We start from the raw sequence: 25,379 nt of genomic DNA on the forward strand, positions 1-25,379 counted from the left end.
AAATATTTTTAAAAAAGAAATACACAAATGCTGAAGAGCTTCCATCAACACAGTCATTCACAAAAAAAGGTTAAGAAACACTGAATTAAGGGAAGAAGAAGCCCTAATTTGTAATTTAGGACTGAACAGAGAGGTTAGAGGAAAACCAGAATAATCTCAGGTGTCTATATATCTACATATATTGATGCACACATACATGTTGGCTATAAACAGATCATCTTATATAGTTATAAGTAATAGCCACAGAGAAATGTTTTTCAACTATTTTACTGAAAGATTAGAAAAAATTCTGAATACAGCATTGATTTCAGGCAGAAGATTACCACTCCTCTGTTCACAGAGGACAAAGATGACCCCAGGCTGTTCTGTTTGATTTTTCTAGCATAAATGTATTCTAAAAAGTGTAATCATTACAGCAGGCCATCGCCACAGAGAAACGAGCTTAAGTGATCTTCCAGGACTTCCCACATACTAGTCACTCTAACAGGCAAAATAAACCTGTCAGAGTACACTGCACAAAGTCTTTCAAATGAAAATATTAATAGGGTTTAGTTGAACATCCAAATTCCATCAAGAAGTAGAGGGAGAAAAACTGCCACACATTCCCCAAAGTAAATGTATCCAAAAAGCAGATAATTGTCTGCCACAAGAACCAGTATGAGTCTGAACAGTGTTTTGTTGGGACCACAAATATGAAATTCCTTGTCTAGCTGTGTAAGGTAACCTGGAACACCCTTAGCTCTTGGTACTTGTCTATGCTGACAAGCAAGTTTGGCTACAGATGGTAAGAGGCCTTTGTGAATGAGAGGGATTGATGGGACCCCCTCCCTGCGCCCCATTTCCCAGACGTCAGGAGAGACTTGTTTAACAAGCAACATAACAACCCACAGAATGGGAGAAAATATTTGCAAATGAAGCAGCTGAGAAGGGATTAATATCCAAAATATACAAATAGCTAATGAAGCTCAATATCAAAAAGACAAACAACGCAATCAAAAAATGGGTGGAAGATCTAAATACACATTTCTCCAAAGAAAACATACAGATGGCCAAGAGGCACATGAAAAAATGCTTGACATCACTCATTATTAGAGAAATTAAAATCAAAACTACAACGAGGACTTCCCTGGTGATGCAGTGGATAAGAATCTACCTCCCAGTGCAAGTTTGATTCCTGGTCTGGGAAGGTCTACATGCCATGCAGCAACGAAATCCATGAGCCACAACCACTGAGCCTGAGTGCTGCAATGACTGTGAAGCCTGTGCTCCTGGAGTCTGCTCGGCAGCAAGCCACCACGAGAAGCCTGTGCACCACACTGGGAGCATAGCCCCCACTCACAACTGGAGAAAGCCCGTGTGCAGCCATGAAGACCCAGCACAGCCCAACACACAAAAACTAAACCACAACTACAATGAGGTTATCACCTCATATAGGTCACAATGGCTACCACCAAAAAATCTACAATCAGTCCTGGAGAGGGTATGGAGAAAATGGAGCCCTCCTACACTGTTGGTGGGAATGGAAATTGGTACGCCACTGTGGAGAACAGTATGGAGGTTCCTTAACCAACTAAAAATAGAGCTACCATATGATCCAGCAACCCCACTCCTGGGCATATCTACGGATAAAACCATAATTCAAAAAGATAATATACCTTAATGTTCATTGCAGCACTATTTACAATAGCCAGGACATGGAAGCAATACATCCACTGATGGGGGAACGGATAAAGATGTGGTACATATACACAATGGAAGGTTACTCAGCCATAAACAGAAGGTAATAATGCCATTTACAGCAACATGGGTGGATCTAGAGATTGTCATACTGAGTGAAGTAAGACAGAGAAAGACAAATGTATGATAGTGTTTATATGTGGAATCTAAGAAAAAATGGTACAAATGAACCCATTTACAAAATAGATACAGAATCACAGAAGTAGAAGACAAACTTATGGTTACCAAGGGGGAAAGTGAGGGCGAGGGACAAGTTGGGAGACTGGGATTGATACATACACACTCTATATATAAAATAATATGAACCTACTGTATAACTCTACTCAGTACCCTGTAATGGCCTATATGGGAATAGAATCAAGAACGTGAGTGTGTGTGTATCTGATTCACTTTGCTGTATAATAGAAACACACACACACACACAAAACAAAGCAAAACAGACAAAAAATAAGCAATATAATCTGGGCACAGGAGCCAATATTGATTGCCCTGATTAAAAGTTTCCAAAACCATATATTTCCTTTTAAATAACAATGAAAATGCAAACAAGAAATATTTAAACATTATATGCAATACTTGAGAAAAGGTAACTTAGAAGATCAAAACTTAAGCCCAAACCTCACAAACCTGTGTGTCATCTCTCCCAGGAACTGCAAATCTCAGTTGTGTTCTTATTCAAGAATAAGCATGCAATTACTTTCCCCAAAAGTTCATGATGGGGAGAGAGTCTTATTACAAAAGACTCACACAATACATTTTTCTCATTGTCTTTGAGTAGGCTGTCCATATCTTATTTTTTAAGCTCTAAGTTTTGTGCTTGTTTTCTTGAAAACAACCAAGTTCCCCCTCCATCAAGGGGTCATAACACAAAGGTTCTCAACTTGAGAAAAGACCCCAGTGTTCCATGGAGAGGTTTAATATCCTGGGAAGACAGGACAGTCATTCATTCCCCAGAAATGTGAGAGGAGCCATTTATTTATTATTAATGACACAAATTTAGATGCCCAGAAAGGGGGAGCTAAGTTCCACACATTTCATTTGCTTTTGATTTTAACCCATTAGAGTCTTAAATTTCTTTGCATATTCAAGATGGTTAGGAAGGCTCTGAAGTTGACTGTGGCATTGAAGGGAGGCCTCCTTTCAGTTTGGCAACTGATCTGCTAGGTTAAAGTGAATGTAATTTGCCCTGAGGCATGAGCAGCGGTCCATTAAGAAATCACTATAGCCACTAAAACTGTCCATTCATACAGTTTATTTCACTAGGCTGCAATTTTATACACAGTATGAAGAGGTTTCCTGATAGCACACATATAGTTTACTTTCTGTACTGCTGAAGAACCAATTTTTTTTTTTTTTACATTATATTGTAACACCCTATCATTAAAACATTATTCAGTAAATTTTTTTCCAACTACGTATAAACGGAGATTTACCACACACACGGTGCAAGAATGTCTTTATAACATATCTGGATCACAAAATGTGAATCTAAAATACATCACTGTAATTAGAACACTACTTTAAAATTACAATGCCCCATGTTATATCAGCCAGATTTGATGAACCCCTGTGTACATCACAAAGCAGTTGTGGATATCCACAAAGATAGGTGGACATCTTCTTGGGTAACTGGCAGCAGCTTTTAACTATGATTTCAAAAGAAATCTTTGTTTAAGAACGAAAATTCTGAATTTGAAAAACTTCTTTTATGTGTTCAATATTCTCAGAATCAAAATGGGACATTTAAAGATTTATAGTCTTTAAAACAAGGAGAATAAATCCAACCCTCCTTTAGCTGAAAGGCTGGCATTGTAATATTAGGTTTCGTAGAAACCTAAGGAAAGAACTGTATGGGAAGTGGAAGTGAGTTAAAAAGAAACATAAAATTTCTCTGAAAGCTTCCTGGACTGCCCCTCCCCACCTCTGTCAAACAGAGAAAGAATACTGCTTTGCAAATCAAGATGTATTTCCATGACATGATGTTCTAAAGAAAATGTATGTAAACAAGTCAGAGAGAAAGATTTCTTCATTTTCCCTTTTTTTTTTTTTTTTTTTTTTGGGTGGAGTGAGGCAGTGGGATGGTATCTGTTAAATAAGAACTAGAACTTCTTAATCAAAAAACCACTTTAATACACACAAAACAGCTAGGGATAATTGCTGAAAATTTCTCATGTGTTTCCTTTTCTTTCTCCCAAAGTTTGAGAATGTTTTGAAAGTTCAATAAATAGTAGAAAAATAATCCTTTACTTAGAAATTTGAGATGCATCATTTAGAGCTTAGTATGAGTTCCGTACAGCAAGTATGGCATCTAGGTACCGCTAAGAAACCAGGTGAAATCTTCAAAGACACACTTCTCTCTGCCTCTGCCACATTCTCAGTCTCCAGGGGAGCAGACCTCTCTTTTCTTCCAGTTAAGGAGAGCAGAATGTTTCTGGCTCCTCGGAACATTCCTCTGGCTCAGCTTAACCAAGGTTCCCAATGTTTCATTTATAGGTTCCGGCTCTGTTTAGAGGTTTGCGTCTGTTCATTCCGTTGGTGTTATGGCAGGTTCATTAATCAGACTTCTTTCCCCTCCATTTCACAACCAGCCTCGCATCTTCACAAATGTGGTGTTGCGGCTGTTTCACTTGTTTGGACACATGTTAACAGGCAGGAAGATGAGTTCAATGACTCCGGACAAAGCACGGACACAAGTGGATTTGATGCTGGCTCTTCTTCCCTCCAGCACACTCGGCAGCTGCCAGATCCCGCCTTCTGATGGAGGCGAGGGGGCTAGCATTCCGCGTCGACAGTGTGTACCGTCACGGCCGCCTGCAGGTGGTGGCTGTGGTGCAGCGTTGGGTGGTGCAGGCGGTAGTGGTGGAACTTGTGACTCAGGAGTGCGGCGGTCTGGGGCGGGGTGTCCAGCTCCAAGTCCTCGTCGTGGTTTCCCACGTCCACCCCGGCCGACAAGGGGTCATTGGTGCACGGAGGGTTTTCACTGTCTTCCTGTGGGCTCATGGTGCTGTAACCTAGAAAATGAACACAACACATAGGCAGCTGAGAGTTTCCACAGGCAGGGAGGAGCTGTCACGCAGATTTCTGTGGGCACTGGGAGGAGCTCCTACCTTTGGACTAGTAAGTGCCAATGTTTGCAGGCTGCCAGCAGACCTTGAAGTGACTTACTTTTAAAGAGATCTTTCATTAGCTGTTGTCTTAAAGCAATTACACAATAAATATGTAATCATTTAAAATAATACGAACAAGAACCCTTTCCCCAAATCCCCTAAACCAACAAAACAAAACTGAAAATCATCCCAATTTTTTCTGATCCACAGATCCCCACAATTGACATTTGGGGAAACAACCTTCTACACTTTCCCCCGAGATAAGACTATTTTTTATTTTAGAGAGAGAGGGAAAAAAAAAGCAGCTTCAAAACGCCTGAATGTGATACCACGGTAAGAACAAAGACAGCTGCCACAATGACAGCCCTGGTGTCATGTAATTTCTACACACCAACAAGACATATATTTAAAAATCCATTTTACAGGTGAGGGAAACGACAATCAGAGAGGTTAATGAACTTGCCTGAGTTTCAGTCCCTAACAAAACACTAACTCCACAGACACCCACAGCAACTAGCAAAGGAATCAGCTATTCTTTGTGTAAGCTGGTTCACTGTATTTAAAGATTAATTTCTCTTGGTATTCTAAGTAATACATGTTTCAAAAGAAATTGCCCTTGCTGATCAAAGGATTCCGTTCCAAGAACCTTGGCATGTTTTTAAATATTGCAAAAAAAAAAAAAAAAAGCCTTCAAGAATTTTGAAAAGTGACAGCTCGTTAATATTTCCGCTGCATCTACAGTTAGCATCAATCAACACTCACCCGTGGGTAGCGCTAGTCACAGCCGTGGCTGCAAAATTGACGTGCTTGCATACAGCCAAGCAGGAATAGTTTGTGGTTGAAAATGTTATGCTTCATGTGAAAATGAGCAAGGCAATCCTCAGTGCTCAATGAAATGTTCAAACGACAGAATTCTTTCTTTCAGTCCAACCAACAAATATTTACTGGGAATCTACCTTGTATAAGACACTGTGCTGGGCACTGTAGGAGACCTGGAGATGAAAACTGATCCCTGTACAAAGAATTCATTTACTAGGGCTCGAGAAATAAAACAAGTACAAGCATAGCTCAATCCAATTATTCATTTATCAAAGACCCTCAGGAGGCTGAAAGGAAAGACTATGAAGCATGAATAAGAGATGTCTGTTTTCCTTAAGGATTTCACCACCGAGTAAGAGACAGGTATGTACAAAGTTAGGCTTACTCTACTGAAGATCATGGTAGGTGTTCTAATGGAGGTTTAATTGAAATCCAGCATGTGCTCAGTTATGTCTGACTCTTTTGTGACCTCATGGACTGTAGCCCACGAACCTCCTCTGTTCATGGGATTCTCTAGGCAAGAATACTGGAGTGGGTTGCCATTCTCTCCTCCAGGGGATCTTTCAGATCCAGGGATTGAATCTGCATCTCCTGCGTTGCAGGCAGATTCTTAACCACTGAGCCACCAGGGAAGCCCATTGAACAAGGAATAGCTAATTCTGGCTGGGGGGCTGGGAAAGTTTCAGAGAAGAACTCATATTTTACTTGGGCTGTAATGGATGAGTAGGAGTTTGGTAAAGTGGATAGGAGCACAGGAACAGAAGGGCATGGCCAAGAGGACACAGGGCAATTCCTATACAATGTGGCCATGATGAGTGCTAGCCGGTAGCTACAGGAGGGACTTAAGTTTACAAGGTTTTGAGCAGACCACAAAAATAGCATGGTCATTTTTATATTCTAAAAGCAGAGTTATGGTGGAAATTTGGAGGTTGACTAGAAAGGAGAGAGAGGGAGGCAACTAGAGAGGAGGAGAGAGGGAGACGGTTAAGAGGTTATTGCCACAGCCTGGGTGAGAGATGTTGAATTAAAAGTATGGGATTGGACAGACATCTCTGGAATGGAAAAACAATAGAAGTTCATCAGAAGTTTGATGTGGGGGACTTGGGGGTGACGGGACAGCAATTTACTGTCAGGATGATGACAGAGGGAGACTCCAAGATCCTGAGTCTTAGGGAAGGAAATGAATTTTCTTTTTGCACATCTTGATTTTTAGCATCTGTGAATAACATATGTAGAGATACCAAGCCAGAAAAACAAGTCAGGGCAGGAGAAGGCGAGTATGTTGCTGTGTGCCTATGATCACTGAGTGCCTCCTTGGTGCCTGATGCCAGGCTAGGAGCTCCACAGAAAAAGGGGTAAGGTGAGGTTCCAACTCCTGAGAAGCCCACAGTCAAGAAGGGGAAATACAGGTACAAAACCAGAGGTACCCCAAAGAAACACCAAAGCTGATGAACTTAGAATCCTGGAGGAAGTGACATTCAAGGTGGCCCTCATGGGAGAGAGGGGATCCCTAGATAAAGAAAGGAGTGGAAAGTATTACAGGCAGGGAGATGAGCATGTGCAAAGATGCAGCAGGTAGAAAGGCTCTGTGGATTTGAGGCATGGGGAAGAGCTTAGTGTGTGAGAGGAGGAGTGAGAGATGAATCTGGACAGGCAGGCTGAGACCAGATCAGGAAGGGTGCTCAAAGAGCTGGGGGGAAGGTGGATGGCAATGACATAACGTGTGCTTTAAGATGATCCCTTGTGGCAATGAGGAGGTTGGATGGAAGGAAGGAGGGCTCCAAGGCTTGGAGTACAGGGGGCTGAGCACTGGCCCGAGGAGACGGCAGGGCCCTGAAGCGAAACATTTGCTGTGCTTCAGTGGAGCAAGCTGCTGCTCAAGTGCAGGGCAGGGCGGGGCAGCCTCTGGTGACCACATGGGCTTTCTGGCACCCACGAGAGTTAACATCCTCAAGGTTATTAGGTTCAGATGCTGGGGGAATGGAGATGCTTTTTCCCAAGATGAAAAGATCAGGAGCCAGAATGAACTCCTCAGCCTCAGTAGTGCTAAGTCTAGAATGCAGTGTAGGCTTTAAAGCCTCAGGTACAAATGTTCTACATGTAAGAGACCAAAGCACTAGAAAATACATTTCAGCAAAATCTCAGTGTCTGTGCCGATTATTTTTGGCCAACCTTTAGTGCTAGGCTGTCTTTATCCTGCCTCCAAATACCTCCTGGATGCCTTCCTGTCTCGCTCATTTACAGACGTCCATTGTAATGATAGTTGATTTCCACATTTGTGGTGTAAAATTCATAGCGGTCCCTCTGTGCCTGCCTTGCCCTCCCCCACTTCCCTCATCACTGTGCTTCATGTTCCATCTGAAGGTCTTTTCTGGGAAACCTTCCCAACCACCACCCACCCCACCCAGTCATACCAACCCACAGGAGTTCTGGTGGCCCTTCTGTGATGTCAAACGGTATTCTCTGCAATCCCTAGCTTCGATTTTACCATATTACAAAAATAAAGGACTGTCTTGTCTATTAGAAAAGTGCAAGGGCTTAGGCCTCACATAAAGCAGGTGTTTAATTAAAAAAATAAAAATCACATAAATTTTCACATAAATTGGTTTTGCCTGGTGTGACATTTACCAGTCTCATCTAATAATAAAGGCATTCTAGGACTCACTAGGCCCTGCCTGGTGTTCTGACTTAAGAGTCTGGGTGCTCTGAACCTGGCTGGTCACAGACCCAAGGGGTTGGTGAGCGGTACAGGCAATTCAGGGTCATCAGCATTTTCTGATCAGAACCCCAGCAGAGATCCTTTCAGAGGGAACCACTCACTCTGGAGCAATCTTGTTTTATTTGCTCAGTGGGACACTATTGCTCAATCCCTCTGTAACTTAGGCTTTCTCTTATCTCAATAATTAATGGAAATCTGGAGGGAGGGAGTTGTGGAGAAGCAGGAGGAAGCCAAACACATGCTCTCACTTAGCAAATTAATTGAGTGTTTACTCAGCACCAGGCAATTCTGTGCAGTGCTGGGAACAGTGATGCATAAGACAGACACGGTCTCTGACTCATGGAGGAGGCAGCACTATTTAAAACACAGAGGATATATACAAATAACTTCCAAAGAAAGATTTCTTTACTATCCAAAGGTATATGTAGAGAAATTCTTGCAAAGATTTTTCAAGGGAAAACAGGCTTTAGGAAGGAGGCCAGGCATCACTCAGGAATAAAAGAGCCAAATTAGGCTTTTGCTCTTTGGTTTTCTGCTAATATATTTATCCCCTGGTTCTTAAAGAAAGCTCTCTTGATGTCAAGGGATGTTAGGTCCCTCTGGGGACTCACTCACCACCTTGTGGTCACAGAGAGTAACTGCAGGAGAATAACTGCACCCCTAGAAAATAGCTTTGCTGTGTAATTTCGACCAAATTTTCAAGGTTCAGCATTTTAAGTCTTTTGGCGTTTACTTCACAAGGAGAAAATTTCCCTTTTATAAAGAAAAAAATATTGCTTAATATACATTTGAGTAATGCTTCTAATGTGATGGTAACTAAAACACAGATTCACAAGGAATAAATACATACTGTTGGTTTTTAACTTAAAAAATAAGCCAGTTGATGGTTAGATAGAATGTGATATTTTCAAGAGAAATAATGGGCAAAGCAGAGTATCAGTTCAGTTCAGTCGCTCAGTCATGTCCGACTCTTCGCGGCCCCATGAAATGCAGCACGCCAGGCCTCCCTGTCCATCACCAACTCCTGGAGTTCACTCAGACCCATGTCCATCGAGTCAGTGATGCCAAGCAGAGTATAAGAGTTAATAGTTGAGTGCTGGAAAAAATCATGCTAAGTGGTGTCAGAATATTGACTAAAATGCTTCAACTTTTCAAAACTGTTCTTATTTTGAGTGCTTAAGATAAAAATTAAAATCATACTCCTTTAAAATACAAAACTTTGTTGGCTACATGAAAGATTTCTAGTTAAAAAAGAAGCCTGGAGTCTCCAAGTGTAGCTTGACAGCATTTAGTTTTAATTCTAGGAATATCACCACTCTGAACCACACCCGGAAAGTCTTGTCTGTTCAATATTTATATATTTTATTCTTTTGAGGTTTCCTTTTGTGCCTCAGACCCGAAGACTCATGTGTAAATAAGCTCGCTGCGTACCAAAGAACCAGGGCATGACCAGTTCAAGGGCGAGCACCAATGTCCCCTCACCTCCCCGCCCTGGGTCTCACAGGATTCACTTGCAGATAAAAGTGAACTCTGTTCCCATCTTCTTCTTTGTTCCACTTCTTTAAGGGAACTGTCATATTCAGCCTTTTCTCAATCTTGTGAATACGTGCATGCATTTGTAGTTTCTTGCTGAATTATCAATTCTTTGAGCGCAGAGCGGGTGTGGGGATGAGGAGGTCGGGCTCTGAGCTCATGCCTGGCCATGTGTTATCTCACTTCATCCTCACGACAACCTTACCAGGGGGTAGTTTCTAATCCCCTTTTAATTATTAGGAAACTGAGGTCTAAGTAGTTTCACTGAGGTCTCACCATTTGGAAAGACAGGGAGAGGTGGGACTCCAAGTGAGTTCTGCTTGACCTATCATATATAAGCTGTTCTGTACCAGGCTGCCTGGCAGAAAGAAGACCACCCCTTTCCCACCTCGCTCCTCCCTGCCAAGCAAACAACAGATGCCTGATACATTCACCAAACAGGAGAACACCCGCACGAGTGTCGCGTGCCACAAAACCACTATTAATGGATCGGATTTCTGAGTTTAATGTGTACCTACGGCTTATCCTCTAGGCACCACGGGGACGTTAGCTTGATGTCACTACTTTCAGTGACCTGCCATATAGGTTCTGGGATACGACAGCACTTGGTTAACTGCTACTGATTTTGTGGTGTATTTGGAATTACCTGGAATGTCAGTGTCTTCCACTCCTTTTGGTGTATTCTGTCTGCACGAGAAACCATTTTTCATTCCTTGGGGATAATGGGAGCCAATTATTGTGAAAAATGAAAGAAAGGAAGCCCTTAGCTAGATTCCTTGGCTTTTAGATACTGACACCGCACTGTGCCTTTTATCTCGGCTGTTGCTTCATGTGCCATTTTATTAAGACAATGGGAGGGCTAATGCAGCACTGGAAATGTCATTCAGAATTCCAATTTTGTACTTAAGTGGTTTCTACCAGCAAGGGACGTGGGGATGGGGGTGGGTGGAGAGAAAGAGGGGGATGGGGAAAGAAAAGGAGGGTGGAGGGAGGGAAGGCGATAGAGACACAGAGAGGGAATGAGAGAGAGGGAGAGGAGAGACAGAAAGGACTCAGTATTTCTGCTGAATAAGAAATTCTTTCTGTTGAACTTTAGTAGCCTCAAACCTGTTTTATTATTCAAAGGAGAAGCACAGAACTGCCTGGCAGAATGAAATTTATGCAGGTTCAAAGGTTTTTCTGGAAAAAAGGCAGAAAGTCAAAGAAGCTGAGAAATTTAAGTTCTGCTTTGACTCTCCATAGAAACCTGAAGATTCTATTTAGTTAGTGGGAACAATGTCATTCAGAGCCCAAATTAAGAGTCCCTGGTTTACAAATCAGAGCTCTGGCTTCTCCAGTTTTCCAAAGGGATTTAGAAGACCTGGCTGTCATGCAAAAGGCAGCATTGGTTGCTCTAGCGAATATCCCCTTCTGCATTTTTTAGCACAGGTGTGGAAGCACACTGCTTGAAGACTTTGTTTTCAGGGTAGATGTGGAGAAGGCAGAATAAAAAAAGCACAGATGCATTATTTATGCATTTATAAAAAGACCTGATTCTGGGAAGAAAAGAAAGACTTCTGGAAAATTGAACAGGTGTGTAAGGAAACAAAAAGACCTGACAATTAGAGGAAAGGATCTACACTTTCATTTTTGTGGAATGGTGACAGAACTACCTAGACAGTAGGGCACAGCTGTTGTTCTCTGTTGTCACGGAGAATAGGACAACAAGCCATGGGACACTGGGAAGGGGAGATGGCACACGGTGGCCATGCCATTGGTACCGCCGTGGACTTAGCACTCAGGGTCTCTTTCACAACTCAGCACCTATCCTTCCTGAGCATCCAACAGGCACTACAGGCAGCTCCATGACTTTGTACACACTAGCCCCTTTGCCTCTAATAGCTTTTACCTCTCACTTTTCTTTAATCGTCCTTCAAGGCCCAGGTAAGTGTTGTCTCCTTGGTAAAGCCTTCCCAGGGCCAGGGGATGCCAGATGACAGTTGTGGACTCTCGCCAGGTCCCGAGAGTATGTGGCTGAGAGAGCCCATAACAATCCTGCTGTTTGCCAACAAGCCTAAAGAGGCAGTAGGATCTAAGAAGGTGCTGATTCACTGAGAACCAAGTGCGGTGGTAAGCAGGCACCACTGAAATAATCTGAACCCTTATTCATGGAGAAAACCCAGGGGGTTATCTGTGTGCCCAGAGGTTATCTGACGTATGATGATGTATCTGGGAATGCTGAGCCATAAGCCAAAATCTCCTGGGGGCTCTTGTAAAGGTGTCATGTTGGAATGTGTCTTTTTGGAAAGCTATATCAAAATCATTTACTTGAGCACAGAGTAGGAAAGAGGAAAGGGCGGGTGTGAGCACTAGCCCATGACTACATCGGGGTCCTCAGGGCCTCAAGGGCAGGATGCCAGATCTTACCATGATCACTTTCTGTTCCTGAGCGACCCCAGTAGCGACGCCTCCTTTCTGGACTGTGTGCATGACGCTCGATGACTGCGGCTATAAATCGAGTATTGCTGACTGTGGAAGGCAAGGATAGTTAGTCACACTTGGGCCAGTATCTTCACTGTATTAAGCACATCTGCTCTAAGCAGGCTCTTTCACATGAAAGGGGTTGTTATTTGTTAGAGAGCTAGAATGAGTAATTTTTAAAAAATTCTGAGGATTAGGGAAGTTGCTTTTAGGACTGGGGCAGGAGGAGGTCCCTAATTACATATCTTCGACATGCATCAAGAAGATACACTTTCCATACGGTTGCAGGCCAAAGCATCTCACCACAAATGGAGCTCTCTTTTGATAAAGAAGTGTTCTTTTTGTCCTCCTGGGTTGTACACGCTAGTTAAGGGATTTAAAACATGCATACCTGATGACTCCCTTTCTAAAATGCTATACTGGAAAGTAATGAGGAGACAGAAAGGGAAGAGTAGGGGGTTTCAGGTCAAATGTCCTTAATGGCACAAAGAACACTCTGAATTCTTTGGAGATTTCCTAAAACAAAGCAAAGACCTATGCTTCCTCCTAACAAAAATGGGGGATAAAAAGAATCCCGTCGTGTCAAAGCATCTGAAATTTTAACACAAGAGAGCCTCCCGCTGGCACGTCTGGGACGGCGGCGGCGCAGCCACTCACTGATGCCTCTGTCCTCAGGGCCGTCGTCGTCCCTTTCATCTCTGTCGTTCTCCAGGTTGGACATGCGCACCGACATCTCTACCCGTCGTTAAAAAGAGAGACACAGGACTATTTAATCAAACAACATCACCCACGTTAATACCCGCAGAGGGCTCATCTGACGGCTGGGTGACAGCATTCCATCAAGAGTGAACTGAGGCCTTATCTCATTTTTTTTCTAAAGGAGGAGGGAGCAGGAATCCGAAGAGGGAGAACAAGAGGTGAATAATCCAGAGGGACACCTGAGATTGATTTCTGGAGACAGAGGAGAAAAGAAGTTGATTGAGGCTAACAAGTCTTTCATCCTCTCCTGCACCAGCTCGATGGACATGAGTTTGAGCAAACTCTGGGAGAGAGGGGAGGACAGGGAAGCCTCGTGCGCTGCGGTCCGTGGGCTCACAAAGAGTCATACACGTCTTAGTGACTGAACAAGTACCCGAAACAGAGGGAAGGGGCCTAAAACCATGGCTGGCTGTGCTGATAAAATGGTGCTACAGAATCTAGAAGCCAAGCCTAAGGTAACACTGGATGGCTGTCACCCTCAGTCGAATCAAATCTTACCAAGAGGAAAGAGCTTTGTGGTCAGCTCAGTTATTAAGTCAGACAACATGATCCCATGATCCCCCGACAGGATTGGGACCACAGAGAACTATCCCAACATCAGCTGATCGCAACTGCTACCAGGCTCCTGACCAAGTCCAGGAAAAATGATGAGTGAGCCTTATCTCCAAAACTCGGGGTAACACACCCTGAAGGGCTTTTAGGAGGCTAGAGATAGTCATTTGCAAGCTTTTTGCCCCTTGCAAATGAGCACAGATACCACATTTAACCCTTGATATGGAAGCCATAATTACTAATTTATCATCTTGTCAAGTTCTTATCCAGGTTGGACAGTTCTTATTCTATTTTAAGAACTGTGATCATCATTTTGAATATGTGTTCATTCACACATATAATAATGGCAACAATAGAACAGACTCATGTTCTTGCCAGTAGAGGCCTGGGCTATCTTTGGTCTGTCCATCTTTTTTGGAACAGCAAAGAACAGCACATTTGAGCTTAGCGAAGAACAAACTTTCCCACTGAGCCTCCCAACTCCCTTCTTCTGACTTCTTCCAGAGTCAGGCTGAGGTGGGCTAAGGAGCCATGTAAGGAGAGACAGAATCGAGGGATTTTCTGGAGAATCAAATGGGGCTTGCAGGATTCAGGCCTTAAAGAATGAGCTGTGAGCTAAAGGAGAGAAGCAGGCTTTGGGGGACTTCTGAATCTATTCCACAGAAGCAGAAAATATAGGGCTATTTTTAGAGTTGCTTAAAGGCTTACAACTAGTCACTGTCCTTCTAGCCTGGGGACAACCCTGGGGAGACTGCTGCTTCCTGGAGGAGCTTTGGGGTTCATTTCAAGCTCACCTTGGGCAGCAAGAGGAGACATATGCTGATGACTCCGGCGGTGAATCTGATGGCGGTATGCGTACACAGCCAGGACTAGAACCATGATACAGCCCATAATGCCTCCAGCCACCGGGCCCACGGGGGCACTTTTGATCATGTTCAATGTGACCACCTCATCACCTTGATTAAAACAAACAGATAGATTTCCCTTGTAAAGATTTCCCAAGTGTAGTAGCAGATAGGGATGGGGATGAGATGGAAAGAATCTAGCGGGAAGGGGTTGAGTGAAGATATGTAAGAACAGCTGCTTTAAGGCTTGAATTTCATGAAGAAGTTGCACCAGGATGGAGGAATAGGGCTTCCTTGAATTTCTGGTTCTCAAATTAAATGTTGGTTGCTTGGCAGAGCAAGAATACAGTTGACAAGGATTGGTAAAGTAAGCGAATGGATGAGAATCACTTAGACATGCAGTCTAAGGGCCCAGCTCTGGGGGGTGGGCTCCTCTTAGTACAGAGGTGAGGGAGGGTGACGTGTGCCTCTCAGCAGATATTTACTGGACCTGGTGTCATTTATTTCAGTGGATCTGTTATGTTACCTCCAAAAAGGATCCCATTTCAAAGTTTATGGGCTCCCTTTAAAATACTATTTGCACTTTTCAGGCAGGAAACTGCAGGTGGGAAATATAAAGTGACTTCTAGGAGCAAGGTTACTCCTGTCATGTCCCAACCTGGTCCGATAGTCATACGTGGGCTCAGAACCCTTCCTCACAAAGGAAAAGCTTTTCTTCCTCAGAAAGGCTCACACAGAGAGATGTCAAAACAGGCATTCACTGAAGTTTTAAATATCTACTCACCTGCGGACCACGCTTGAGATGCTTGTGCTGATTGCAGAAAGGCACGGAGAAAATCTCAGGTAGTATTTGAGGGGTAGGACGCAGGTAGTATTTGGGGGTTTTGGGGGGCCTGATCCCAGCGGTGTTCCTCCCAATATCTCTGTCCCCCACCTAAGTCGCCTGCTGCACTGGACAGTGTGGGCTTTTGTTGACCTCAAGGCCCTAAATACTGATTCGGAGCCCTAAGATGTCTGTCTGCAAAAGTCGTGAAGGGAGGACGCAGCAGGAAAGCAATGTCCACGGGTCACTCTGCCCATCACCAGCCCCGTGCTCCAGACAGCTGGGATTCACATTCGTACAAACCCCACAGCTCAGCCGCTCAGAAATCAGACCTGATATTTCTCAGAACAAGCTTTATGGGAATGCATTTCAGGCTTGCAAAACTTGGCAGGAAAGATGGCTGCTCACTCTGCACAGGAGAGCTAGCCAGCTTTGAAAGTAATTATTTGCCTTGGTTTTGCAACTCAAAACTACTGGCAAAGGAACCAGGGAAGTAGGGTAGGGAATTATTTTAAGATCTGTGTTCTAATTTAGAGGCCAAAAAATATGTTTTCAAGAATCAAGTTATTCTGGGTTCCCCCAAAACATTACCTATTGATCCCATGTCATCAACATAGGGACTTTTGGCTCCAACGATCCCCCCAAAGCATTCTTTCTGGGGTGCACAGTAGGATTTGTCCAGGTGGGTCTTCCCATCGCTGTCCACCATGCACCATTCACAGTCCAGCACACCGAAGCAGTCCCTGCCAGAAAGACAGTGCTGAATGTTCGAGAAAGCAGTGTCAGGCAGGAGTGAGCACATGGACTTGGGCATCAGACAGCTCTCAGGGGTCCATGACTCACTAGAGCTAGAACTCCCTAAGCCTGAGTTGCATTTCCTTATAGAAGGAGCACAGCCATTGTCCGCCAGGGGAGAGCTGTCTAACATCCCTCGACAGCCTGGAGCTGAGAGAAATAGAATTGCCCTCTGTTACTCAAACCATGAAGTCCACACATCATGGATTAGTGCGGGGTCACTTAAAATCATCTTAAAAGACCACACGGCCCCAAGGTTTGTTAGACTTTGGCCTAACGTCCTCCAGGTTTATGGTTATTTAAAAAAAAAAAAAAAGGAAGGAAAAAAAAAAACCTAATTAATCAAGTTTGGGAAATAGTGATCAGTTAAACATTTCTTTACTGCCAATTTCTTAGAACTTTTAATATGTTGAGTGCATTATGACACTCTAAGAGAATATATGCAGTGTTTCTCAAACTTAATAGGCTTTGGGTAACTGCATAACACACCCAGTCAATATATCTGATACCCTATCATTCCTCTATTAAAATACATACCAAAAGTAGAACTCGCTGCTCCTTTCACCCACTAATTTTGTTGAATCAAATGGCAACCTGCAGCTGTCTAGCCCAAACACCCTAGGGAGGAGGTAGAGGGAGCAGGGATCATGCAGTTTTTAGTTCTCAAAACTGCCATAAAGTATACCCGTTTTCTAAGAAAGAAGAATTGAAGCATTTCAATGTATCACACACACAGCTGAGTTCTGTTTCTAGAACCCATAATTTCCTGCTCCCTTGGCCTTGCTTTGTCATGCCATTTCCTCTCTTATGCCTCTTATTTCTAGAAAACTTTTCCGCCCACAGATGAGGCTACTAATATAGGGGTATGTGTGTGTATGCGCTCATGAGCAAGCGTGGGCCCGGTAGTTGCTCAATTGTGTCTGACTCTTTGCGACCCCATGGACCCTGCCAGGTTCCTCTGCCCATGGAAATTCTCCAAGCAACAATACTGGAGTGGGTAGCCATTCCCTTCTCTAGGGGATCTTTCCGACCAGGGATTGAACTTGGGTCTCCTGCATTGTAGGCAGATTCTTTACCATCTGAGCCACCAGGGAAGACCACTAACATAGGTACATGTGCCAAATATCTGTAACAAGTAGAAACCAAGTAATGCTAAAATTGGTGGATAAAAGGCAGATAAGAACAGATAACACTAAAATTGGTGGATAAAAGGCAGATAAAAGTCAGTTTTAGATCTGAAAAACTGGCACATCTTTTAAAAACATCAAACATGGGGATGATGAATATCATCCGGAAAGTCCCATTGAGGCTGCTGTTCTCTGTTCTTTCCGAGGCTCTGCTCCCACGGCTGCGATGCTGGCGTGAATCAGCGCTGAGCATGCTTACCCACTCTCCGTCCTCTGACTGCACCTGCTGTTCACACACTGGTGAAGAGCATCCTGCAGGCCAGGGTCAATAGCTGTGTACGTCACTGGCTCCTGGTGTACCTCACAGCTTGGGTTTCTATGAAGGGGCAAGTCTGAAGGTTAGGACCGATACCATCTGCATTCCAAACTCATCATGCCCTTGGCCCCTGACGGTGCCAGAAAGACCTGCGTTTGAACTCTGGCTTTGTCATTTACCTGTATGAAACCTGGGGCCAATCTGGTCTTACAATCTGTCACTGAGAAAAGTAATGCTATCTTATGTGTGTGAAAGGTTCTTACATGTTTATCAAAGGGTAAACTAGAAAACTAAGTGACTTACCAGGCATACAGCATCTGACATGTTAGACACTTGTAACAGTCTCATACTTTTTGTAAGTAGTACATACACTTATAAAACTTTTTTAGAATTTTTATTCAAACCTGAAAGTGGGCTTCATTTTAAAATACTATGGAGTTTGAAAACTAGCTCATTGAACAGTTCCATCACTAAAATGAATCATCTTCTTATAGTTCCAACTTGAAACAAATCTATAAGACTCTCAGTATAAATATGCACACATACATATATAGTCTTATATATATCTCCCAGCATAAATATGCACATATAACACATATATATGTATGTACTCGGTTGCTCAGCTGTGTCTGACTCTTTGAGACCCCATGAACTCTAGCCAGCCAGTCTCCTCTCTCCATGAAATTTTCCAGGCAATAATATTAGAGTGGGTTTCTATTTCCTACTCCAGGGGATCTTCCTGACCCAGGGATCGAACCCATGTCTCCTGCATTAGCAGGCATGTTCTTTACCACTGTGCCACTTGGGAAGCCCACAAATATATGTGTGTGTGTGTGTGTGTGTGTGTGTGTGTGTGTGTGTGTACACGATTTTTTATTTACCTGTTCTCTGCATTGGTGAGGTTGCCAGTACACTCATTGACCTCTAGAGGGCACTCACAAGGACATTCACATTCATTTTGTTCCATTCTGAAAAGCAAAAGGAAAAGTTACTATGCAGAGGGTTGATCAACTATATATTGCACACACACTGAGGGAGGTGAAATAAAGACAACATGAGCTAGCTAAAGCAGGCAGTAAACGCTATCACCAAAGGTTTAAATATTCAACTGACCTCAATCCACTGTTCTTTGGACAAGGATGTTACAAACAACAGTTCTAAATGCTTTTGCAACCAGGACTTTCCTTTCCTTTAGGGCACACCTGAGCACTTTATGTATATTGTACAGCTGGCATCAGTTAAGATATTCAATAGGTGGTAAACAGAGAGTATGTCCCACCCCATTTTTACCGGTGACAGTTGAGACAGAGCCGGTCTACCATGCTACAAGCACAGAAGGCAAGAGAGTCGCATGTTTCGTTGACAATGCCCACAAATGCATTGGTTCCTGGGATCCTCGCCAGTCTGTATTTAGAACAGTGACTGCCATGCACAAGGTTCGTCAAATCCCCCTGCAGACAACAGATGTGTCAGAGGTGACAGACAACAACACAAAGACTCAGCTCTACCATCCTGAAAACAGCTTACAACAAAACTTAACTTCTGATTAAAACAGTAGTTATACAGTCCTTGCTAGAAATTTGGAAAACAGAAAATTTTCTTAATTACCATCAGTCAGAGATAGACCTCATTTAACAGTGTGTGTACATTATTCTTTTATCCATGATGGCTCAGACGGTAAAGACGTCTGCAATGTGGGAGACCAGGGTTCGATCCCTGGGTTGGGAAGATCCCCTGGAGAAGGGCATGGCAACCCACTTGAGTATTGTTGCCTGGAGAACCCCCATAGACAGAGAGGCCTGGTGGGCTACAGTCCATGGGGTCACAAAGAGTTGGACATGACTGAGTGACTAAGCACAGCACAGCATACGGTTACATGATATGTTTTTATAGCTCTTTCTGTAATTTTTCTTTTTTTGAAACACATAATGATATAAAATGAAAATAACTGCAAGAAGCAATAAAGACAACTTTCAGGTACAGAATAGCCTAAAACTTATTCAAAGGCAAACCTAACCAGCCAAAAACATGCACCCCCTTTACCCCCCTCACTGTCTCTTGGATAACAAACCTCTTATTCTAGGATAACACAATTATTTAAAAACCAAAGACTCTTTAAGAGGCCAATTTTCTGCTTCCAGAATATTTAAACAATCCAACTAAAGTGAGCATCTTTTTCTTCATTCTATCACAAAAAAATGTGATAGCCGGCTTCATGAAATGTCTACAATTATCTGAAAGCCAAAGATTCTAAAGCAGCATTGTAAAGTTGAATATGGTCATTTTTTCTGCATGTGTCATCTGAGTCTTGTTTCCATGCCAGTCATCCCTGAGGTGTGCATAGTGAGGATAAGCCTAACCCTGAGAATCATGGCACTGAAAGGGTTTTCAAGAGGTCTTGATAAATTCTCCACTGCCTGGAACATGCCCACCTTTACAAGATAAGCAATAACATAGGCTTATCAGCCTGTTAGCTCCAATAACCAGGAATGCTCCAATTCCATTTTGGAATAACTTGGGCTGTTAAGAATTTATTCTAATTCATATTCCACTAAAATTTGCATTTTGAAAAATTTCTACTGGAGTATCCTGGCTGTCTCCTGAAGGCTCAGAAAGTCATTGTACAAATGACAGCAGATACGCTAACTAAGGCAGACTTTCATACGAAAGCCTTACCTGACAGCCTCCCTCTGATCACACGTTTGTCAATGTCTCCTTTATAGAAAGTGCTCCTCAAAGTATGGGGGCGGAACAGAGTAATAATGACTTCCCTTGCTTTGAAAACACTAACCTACTAATATATTCATTTAAAAAACTCTCTATTTCCCCAGACAGTTGTTTTTGCAATCACTTTTTCTAAGCTTGTGTTTAGGATTTTCATTTAACCCAATACATCTTTATAATTATTATTAATTTAAAAAATTTTGGGCTGTACCCTGCAGCATGTATGATCTTAATTCACTGACCAGGGATAGAACCTGCAACCTTTGCCTTAGAAGGTGGAGTCTTAACCACTGAACCACCGGGGAAGTCCCTTTACAGTTACTTTTTTTAATGATACAAGTAATGATTTGTGAATACAGTTACTTGTGAATAACTTTTTGAATGTAGATTCTGTCATGACCCATTTTCTCTCAGCTAGGATTGTTTACAAATTAATAAGTATATCCTTAAGGACTCTAACCATATCCAGGTAAGTCTGTAGCATCTCAAATCATAAGAGAGTATTCTAAGCTAAAAACAATTATTTTTGGATGATCTACATGAGTGTGGTGCCATGTGGCCCTCTCTTCCTGTCTTTGGGAGATTACTCAGTCTCCCTAAATTCCTAAAGCCAAATTAGGTTAGTTTCTAGTCATCCACCCTGTTTCATCCCACATGTATTTATACAAGAGTGTGGGAAGAGACTTCGGCAGACATTTCAAAGGGCTTAGATTGGATGAGTCTTTAAACAAACAAAACCAAGGCAAAATACCTAGTGTGAGACTTTAAAACATTCATTTATCCACTCTGGGCTTTAAATCCCATAACCATCAAGCTGGGGAACTGGACTGTCACGGCCTATCACTCTAGTTCCCAGGCAATGAAAACAGCTGGGTGTAACCAACATTCAGACATAAACCATGACTCCATTGCAACTCTATAGCCAGATGGGAGAGGAGAACGTGGAGGAGTCCTTACCACAAGGCTCGTGTTGAATTTATAAAACCTCTGGACTGTTCGGTCACTGAAGCTGTTGCATAGGTTCTTCTTGACAAAGTTGGGGTGGTTCAGGATGTCATTTGCTACCAGGGGCTCCTACCAAGGCCAAGCAGAAGACAGATGCCATGTCATTAGTGAGTCGCAGGCCACTTGAGAACTGGGCTCCAGCTTCGCGACCAATACCTTGTGGGTGATGTGCTGCTGCTCCACGGGTGCATGTCCTTTGGGGTCGATGAGGGTTGGATGTGCCACCAGATATCCCCTGTCCTCCATGATGAAGCACCTATATCAAGACAAGGACATCCCTCATTCATAGAAGCCGTTGCTCTGTGCTTTTGGTGAGCATTTATCTTGCTAGTTCTAACACAAACTGCATTTATCTCAGGTCCTCAATAAAGGTGCATGGACAAAATGAAGGAAGGCTGGCAGTCAGGTGACAGATGCATTATTCTCGAGGCGCTGGATCACCTGGCATAAGGTTTAAGGTCAGAGAGTTATACCTGACTCCGAGTTCACCTATATACTTCATAAGAATGTGACCACCCAGACTATGTAAGATGGGCTCAATGATCTTCTGCAAGAACATGTAAAGCGAGACTCCTTTTTTCCTGGGGAGGGAGACTGTGAAAGAAGCACTTGAGTATTTACAGGCACAAAAGTAAACCATACAATTTCTTCTTTCAATGATAAACATATATAAAATACAACATGCAGAGGACATACAAAAATATATTTGATGGAAACACTAAATAAGTGAAGCTAGAACTGATTTCATCAAGACTATAGTCTGCTTTTACTCTCCATTCATCATAACAATTTGCTGTGAATCCTGCATTTCCCCACTAAGGGCCAATGTGAAATTTAGCAGGGACATGAAGCACGGGCCATGAGTTGGAAATAAGAAAGCTATTTTAAAAAGCGGCCTGTATTAAATCAAGGGAATGCCCTTGCTTTGATCAGACATGCTCTTTTGAAATTCAGGCAGCAAAGACTTTCGGTTCCATGAGCCCCTTTCTGGGGAAATGTACAAAGTAACGAAATGTACAAAGTCTAAGTGTCTGAAAATCTCACAAAGGCTTTGGTTTAATAACTAAGTTCACATCAAAAGTACTACCCAAGAGTACCCTCTGGTCTTTCTAGCACCCAAGATATGGGAAACCTGTAATTACTGACTATTAGAGAAATAAGAGATTTTGGAGAATTTTGTGCCACAGTTACTCCCCTTGTTAGAAGTCAAATCTGTTTGTTTAAGTCATAAGCAATGTGCATTTTAGAAATTAAAAGAACAAAAACCTCCTTAATAGGACACCTAGGCATTGGACTCAGTTTCTAGTGCTATGACAAGGTGTCTGGCATTCCACTAGACATCCTTGTCTTTGTATTATGCAGCTAGTTAGGATACACAGTCTCTGAAGGGCTTACCTTATTTTATTGCCACCATCTTGGTTACAAACTGGTAACAAGTCCATCAGAACCTTGTAGAAGTATCTAAGCGTGAAATCAATGCCCATCACAGCCACAGTATGTCCGGAAGACAGCTGTGTACTTCAGGTAAAAGAGATCAATAAGAATAAGAGGTGTGTCTTATTTAAAGGCAAAAATTATATTCAATCATAGGACATTGTATGGTTTCAGAAACACATGCCCACTGTTCTCCACAATTTCTACCTTTGGAGAAACAATTAACTAAATGACTAACTTAGCTTAACATGGAGATTTGATACGAGAAAAATTTAAGATTAAAGGTAAGAATTCCTGAATAAGACTAGCCCAAAACACAGGTCAGTTGTAGAATATGGCTAGTCATAATTATTGGAAGAAAAGCTATGACCAACCTAGACAGCATATTAAAAAGAAAAGACATTACTTTGCAGGCAAAGGTCATCTAGTCAAAGTTATGGTTTTTCCAGTAGTCATGTATGGATGTGAAAGTTGGACTATAAAGAAAGCTGAGAGCTGAAGAATTGATGCTTTTGAGCTGTGGTGTTGAAGAAGCCTCTTGAGAGTCCCTTGGACTGCAAGGAGATCCAACCAGTCAATCCTAAAGGAAATCAGTCCCGAATATTCATTGGAAGGACTTCTGTTGAAGCTGAAACTCCAATACTTTGGCCACCTGATAAGAGGAACTGATTCATTGGAACAGACACTGATGCTGGGAGATGGAAGGCAGGAGGAGAAGGGGATGACAGAGGAAGAGATGATTGGATGGCATCACTGATTCAATGGATATGAGTTTGAGCAAGCTCTGGGAGCTGGTGATGGGACAGGGAAGTCTGGTGTGCTGCATTCCATGGGGTCGCAAAGAGTTGGACACGACTGAGTGACTGAACTGAACTATAGATGTTCAGACAATGGTGGGATTATTCTTTGTCAAGAATAAGGGGGTGGGGGAGATAGGTATCTGGTGGGAGGTTTAATACGTGGCTCTCAGGGTTCCTTCCAACAAGAAACCTTTTTTTCCTTCAATTTTTAAAAAATTGAGATATAATTGATTTATAATATATTAATTTCAACTGTTTAGCAAAGTGATTGTTATACATTTAAAAATATTCTGTTCCATTTTATGGCTTATCAGAGGATATGAAATATAGTTCTCTGTACTATAGTAGGACATTGTTATTTATTCATTCTATATATAAAAGCTTGCATCTGCTAACCCCAACCTCCCACTCCCTTCCCTCCCCAAATGCCTCCCCCTTGGCAACCAATAGTCTTCAAAAGGAACCTTTAGACAAAAAGCTTGTGTGACGTCATTATTTCCTTCATTTCATAGATAATGAAAAAAATCTATAGTTAATAATTAATCTATAGTTAATCTATACACCTCATTTAATAGAGATCTCAATGGTTAACTAGTTTAGGTCATACAAAATTTAGTAAAACCAATGTTTTGCTTTCTTCCTATAACACTATAGGGTTGGCTCTACTCAAAACCAGCTCATATTCTAGAACAAGACTCTCCTGGTTCATAGGCCAGTACTGTCTCCACTCAAAAATGTTTCTCACAAAAGTAGGAGCAAACATAGAAGAAGTTGGGGAGGACAACTTATGCTTGCTAGCCTTTTAGCTCTCAAACCCTGGTCTTGTTGGTTTCCATCTATTTGGCTACTGGGATGCTACTTAACCTTTCTAAGGCTCAGCTTTCATGTCTGAAACGGGGTTAATGATAGTATCTACGTCAAAGTGCTGTTACTGGGATTAAATGGGAGACTGTGTTTATAGCGCTAAGCAAGCTGCTTAATATACTGAAAATACCTAATAAGGAAAAGTTACTTTAAAGAAAACCAAACATGGCTTTAAGCTCAGGCCTACACGGAGAGTAAACATTTTATTCTTTCCGAGAAATTGCTAAATATATCAGAAGCATAAGCATCTCATTGGAACTGAGGTTCTTCTTAGTTTATGTTCATGGGTAGTCGAAGGATCTTGGGTTAACTTAACCAGTGAACTCCAATATTCCTATACCGGTTAAAAATTTGAAGTTTATTCCACATGCGATGTTTTAAGTGCCCATCATTACCATTATTTGCCTGCCTAATTTCTTCGTTAAGAAAAATACCAAAAGAAAAACGATGCTGAAGCTCAGAAGAAACTTCCCAAAGTAAAATCCTCTTCTGGAAAATCAAAACTTCATAGTGAAATTAGCTTTGCCATAGAGACAACTGGTTACTGTCAACATTAATCCCAACTTATTAACCCAACCCTCACCACTGACCCCTCACTCCTGTTGAAACAAACAAAACAAAACTAGAAAAAGGCACCAAGATCTGCAATGAAATTTCCATCAGGAACTTCCCTGATGGTCCAATGGCTGAGACTCTGTGCTTCCAATGAAGGGGGCCCGGGTTTGATCCCTGCTCAGGGGAACTAGAATCCATATGTCACAGCTACGAGTTCATGTGCTGCAACAAAGAGCTAGTGCAGACAAATAAATAAATATTAAAAAAAAAAAAGAGATTTCTGAGGTTTTCCTGGTGGCTCAGTGGTAAAGAATCTGCTTGACAGTGCAGGAGATACAGGTTGGATCCCTGGTCTGGGAAGATCGCCATGCCACAGAATAATGAAACCTGTGCTCTAGAGCCTGA

At 42.4% G+C, this 25,379-nt stretch overlaps 1 protein-coding gene across 1 annotated transcript in view; it reads right to left on the reverse strand.

Moving 5' to 3' along the window:
* Positions 1-2,341: 2,341 nt before the first annotated feature.
* Positions 2,342-25,379, reverse strand: part of CACHD1 (cache domain containing 1) — a 236,249-nt gene continuing 213,211 nt past the window's right edge. The window contains exons 17-27 of the mRNA XM_005886691.3: positions 22,717-22,839; positions 21,478-21,577; positions 21,274-21,390; positions 18,883-19,043; positions 18,474-18,560; positions 17,536-17,652; positions 15,946-16,097; positions 14,481-14,642; positions 13,033-13,110; positions 12,322-12,423; positions 2,342-4,748 (exon numbers count right to left, since the gene is read on the reverse strand). Of these exons, the coding sequence (XP_005886753.2) occupies positions 4,510-4,748; positions 12,322-12,423; positions 13,033-13,110; positions 14,481-14,642; positions 15,946-16,097; positions 17,536-17,652; positions 18,474-18,560; positions 18,883-19,043; positions 21,274-21,390; positions 21,478-21,577; positions 22,717-22,839 (1,438 nt within the window). The 3' untranslated portion in view covers positions 2,342-4,509. The remainder of the gene's footprint in view (positions 4,749-12,321; positions 12,424-13,032; positions 13,111-14,480; positions 14,643-15,945; positions 16,098-17,535; positions 17,653-18,473; positions 18,561-18,882; positions 19,044-21,273; positions 21,391-21,477; positions 21,578-22,716; positions 22,840-25,379) is intronic.

The sequence above is a fragment of the Bos mutus genome, chromosome 3 (assembly GCF_027580195.1).
Source record: "Bos mutus isolate GX-2022 chromosome 3, NWIPB_WYAK_1.1, whole genome shotgun sequence".
NCBI classification, from domain to species: Eukaryota; Metazoa; Chordata; class Mammalia; order Artiodactyla; family Bovidae; genus Bos; species Bos mutus.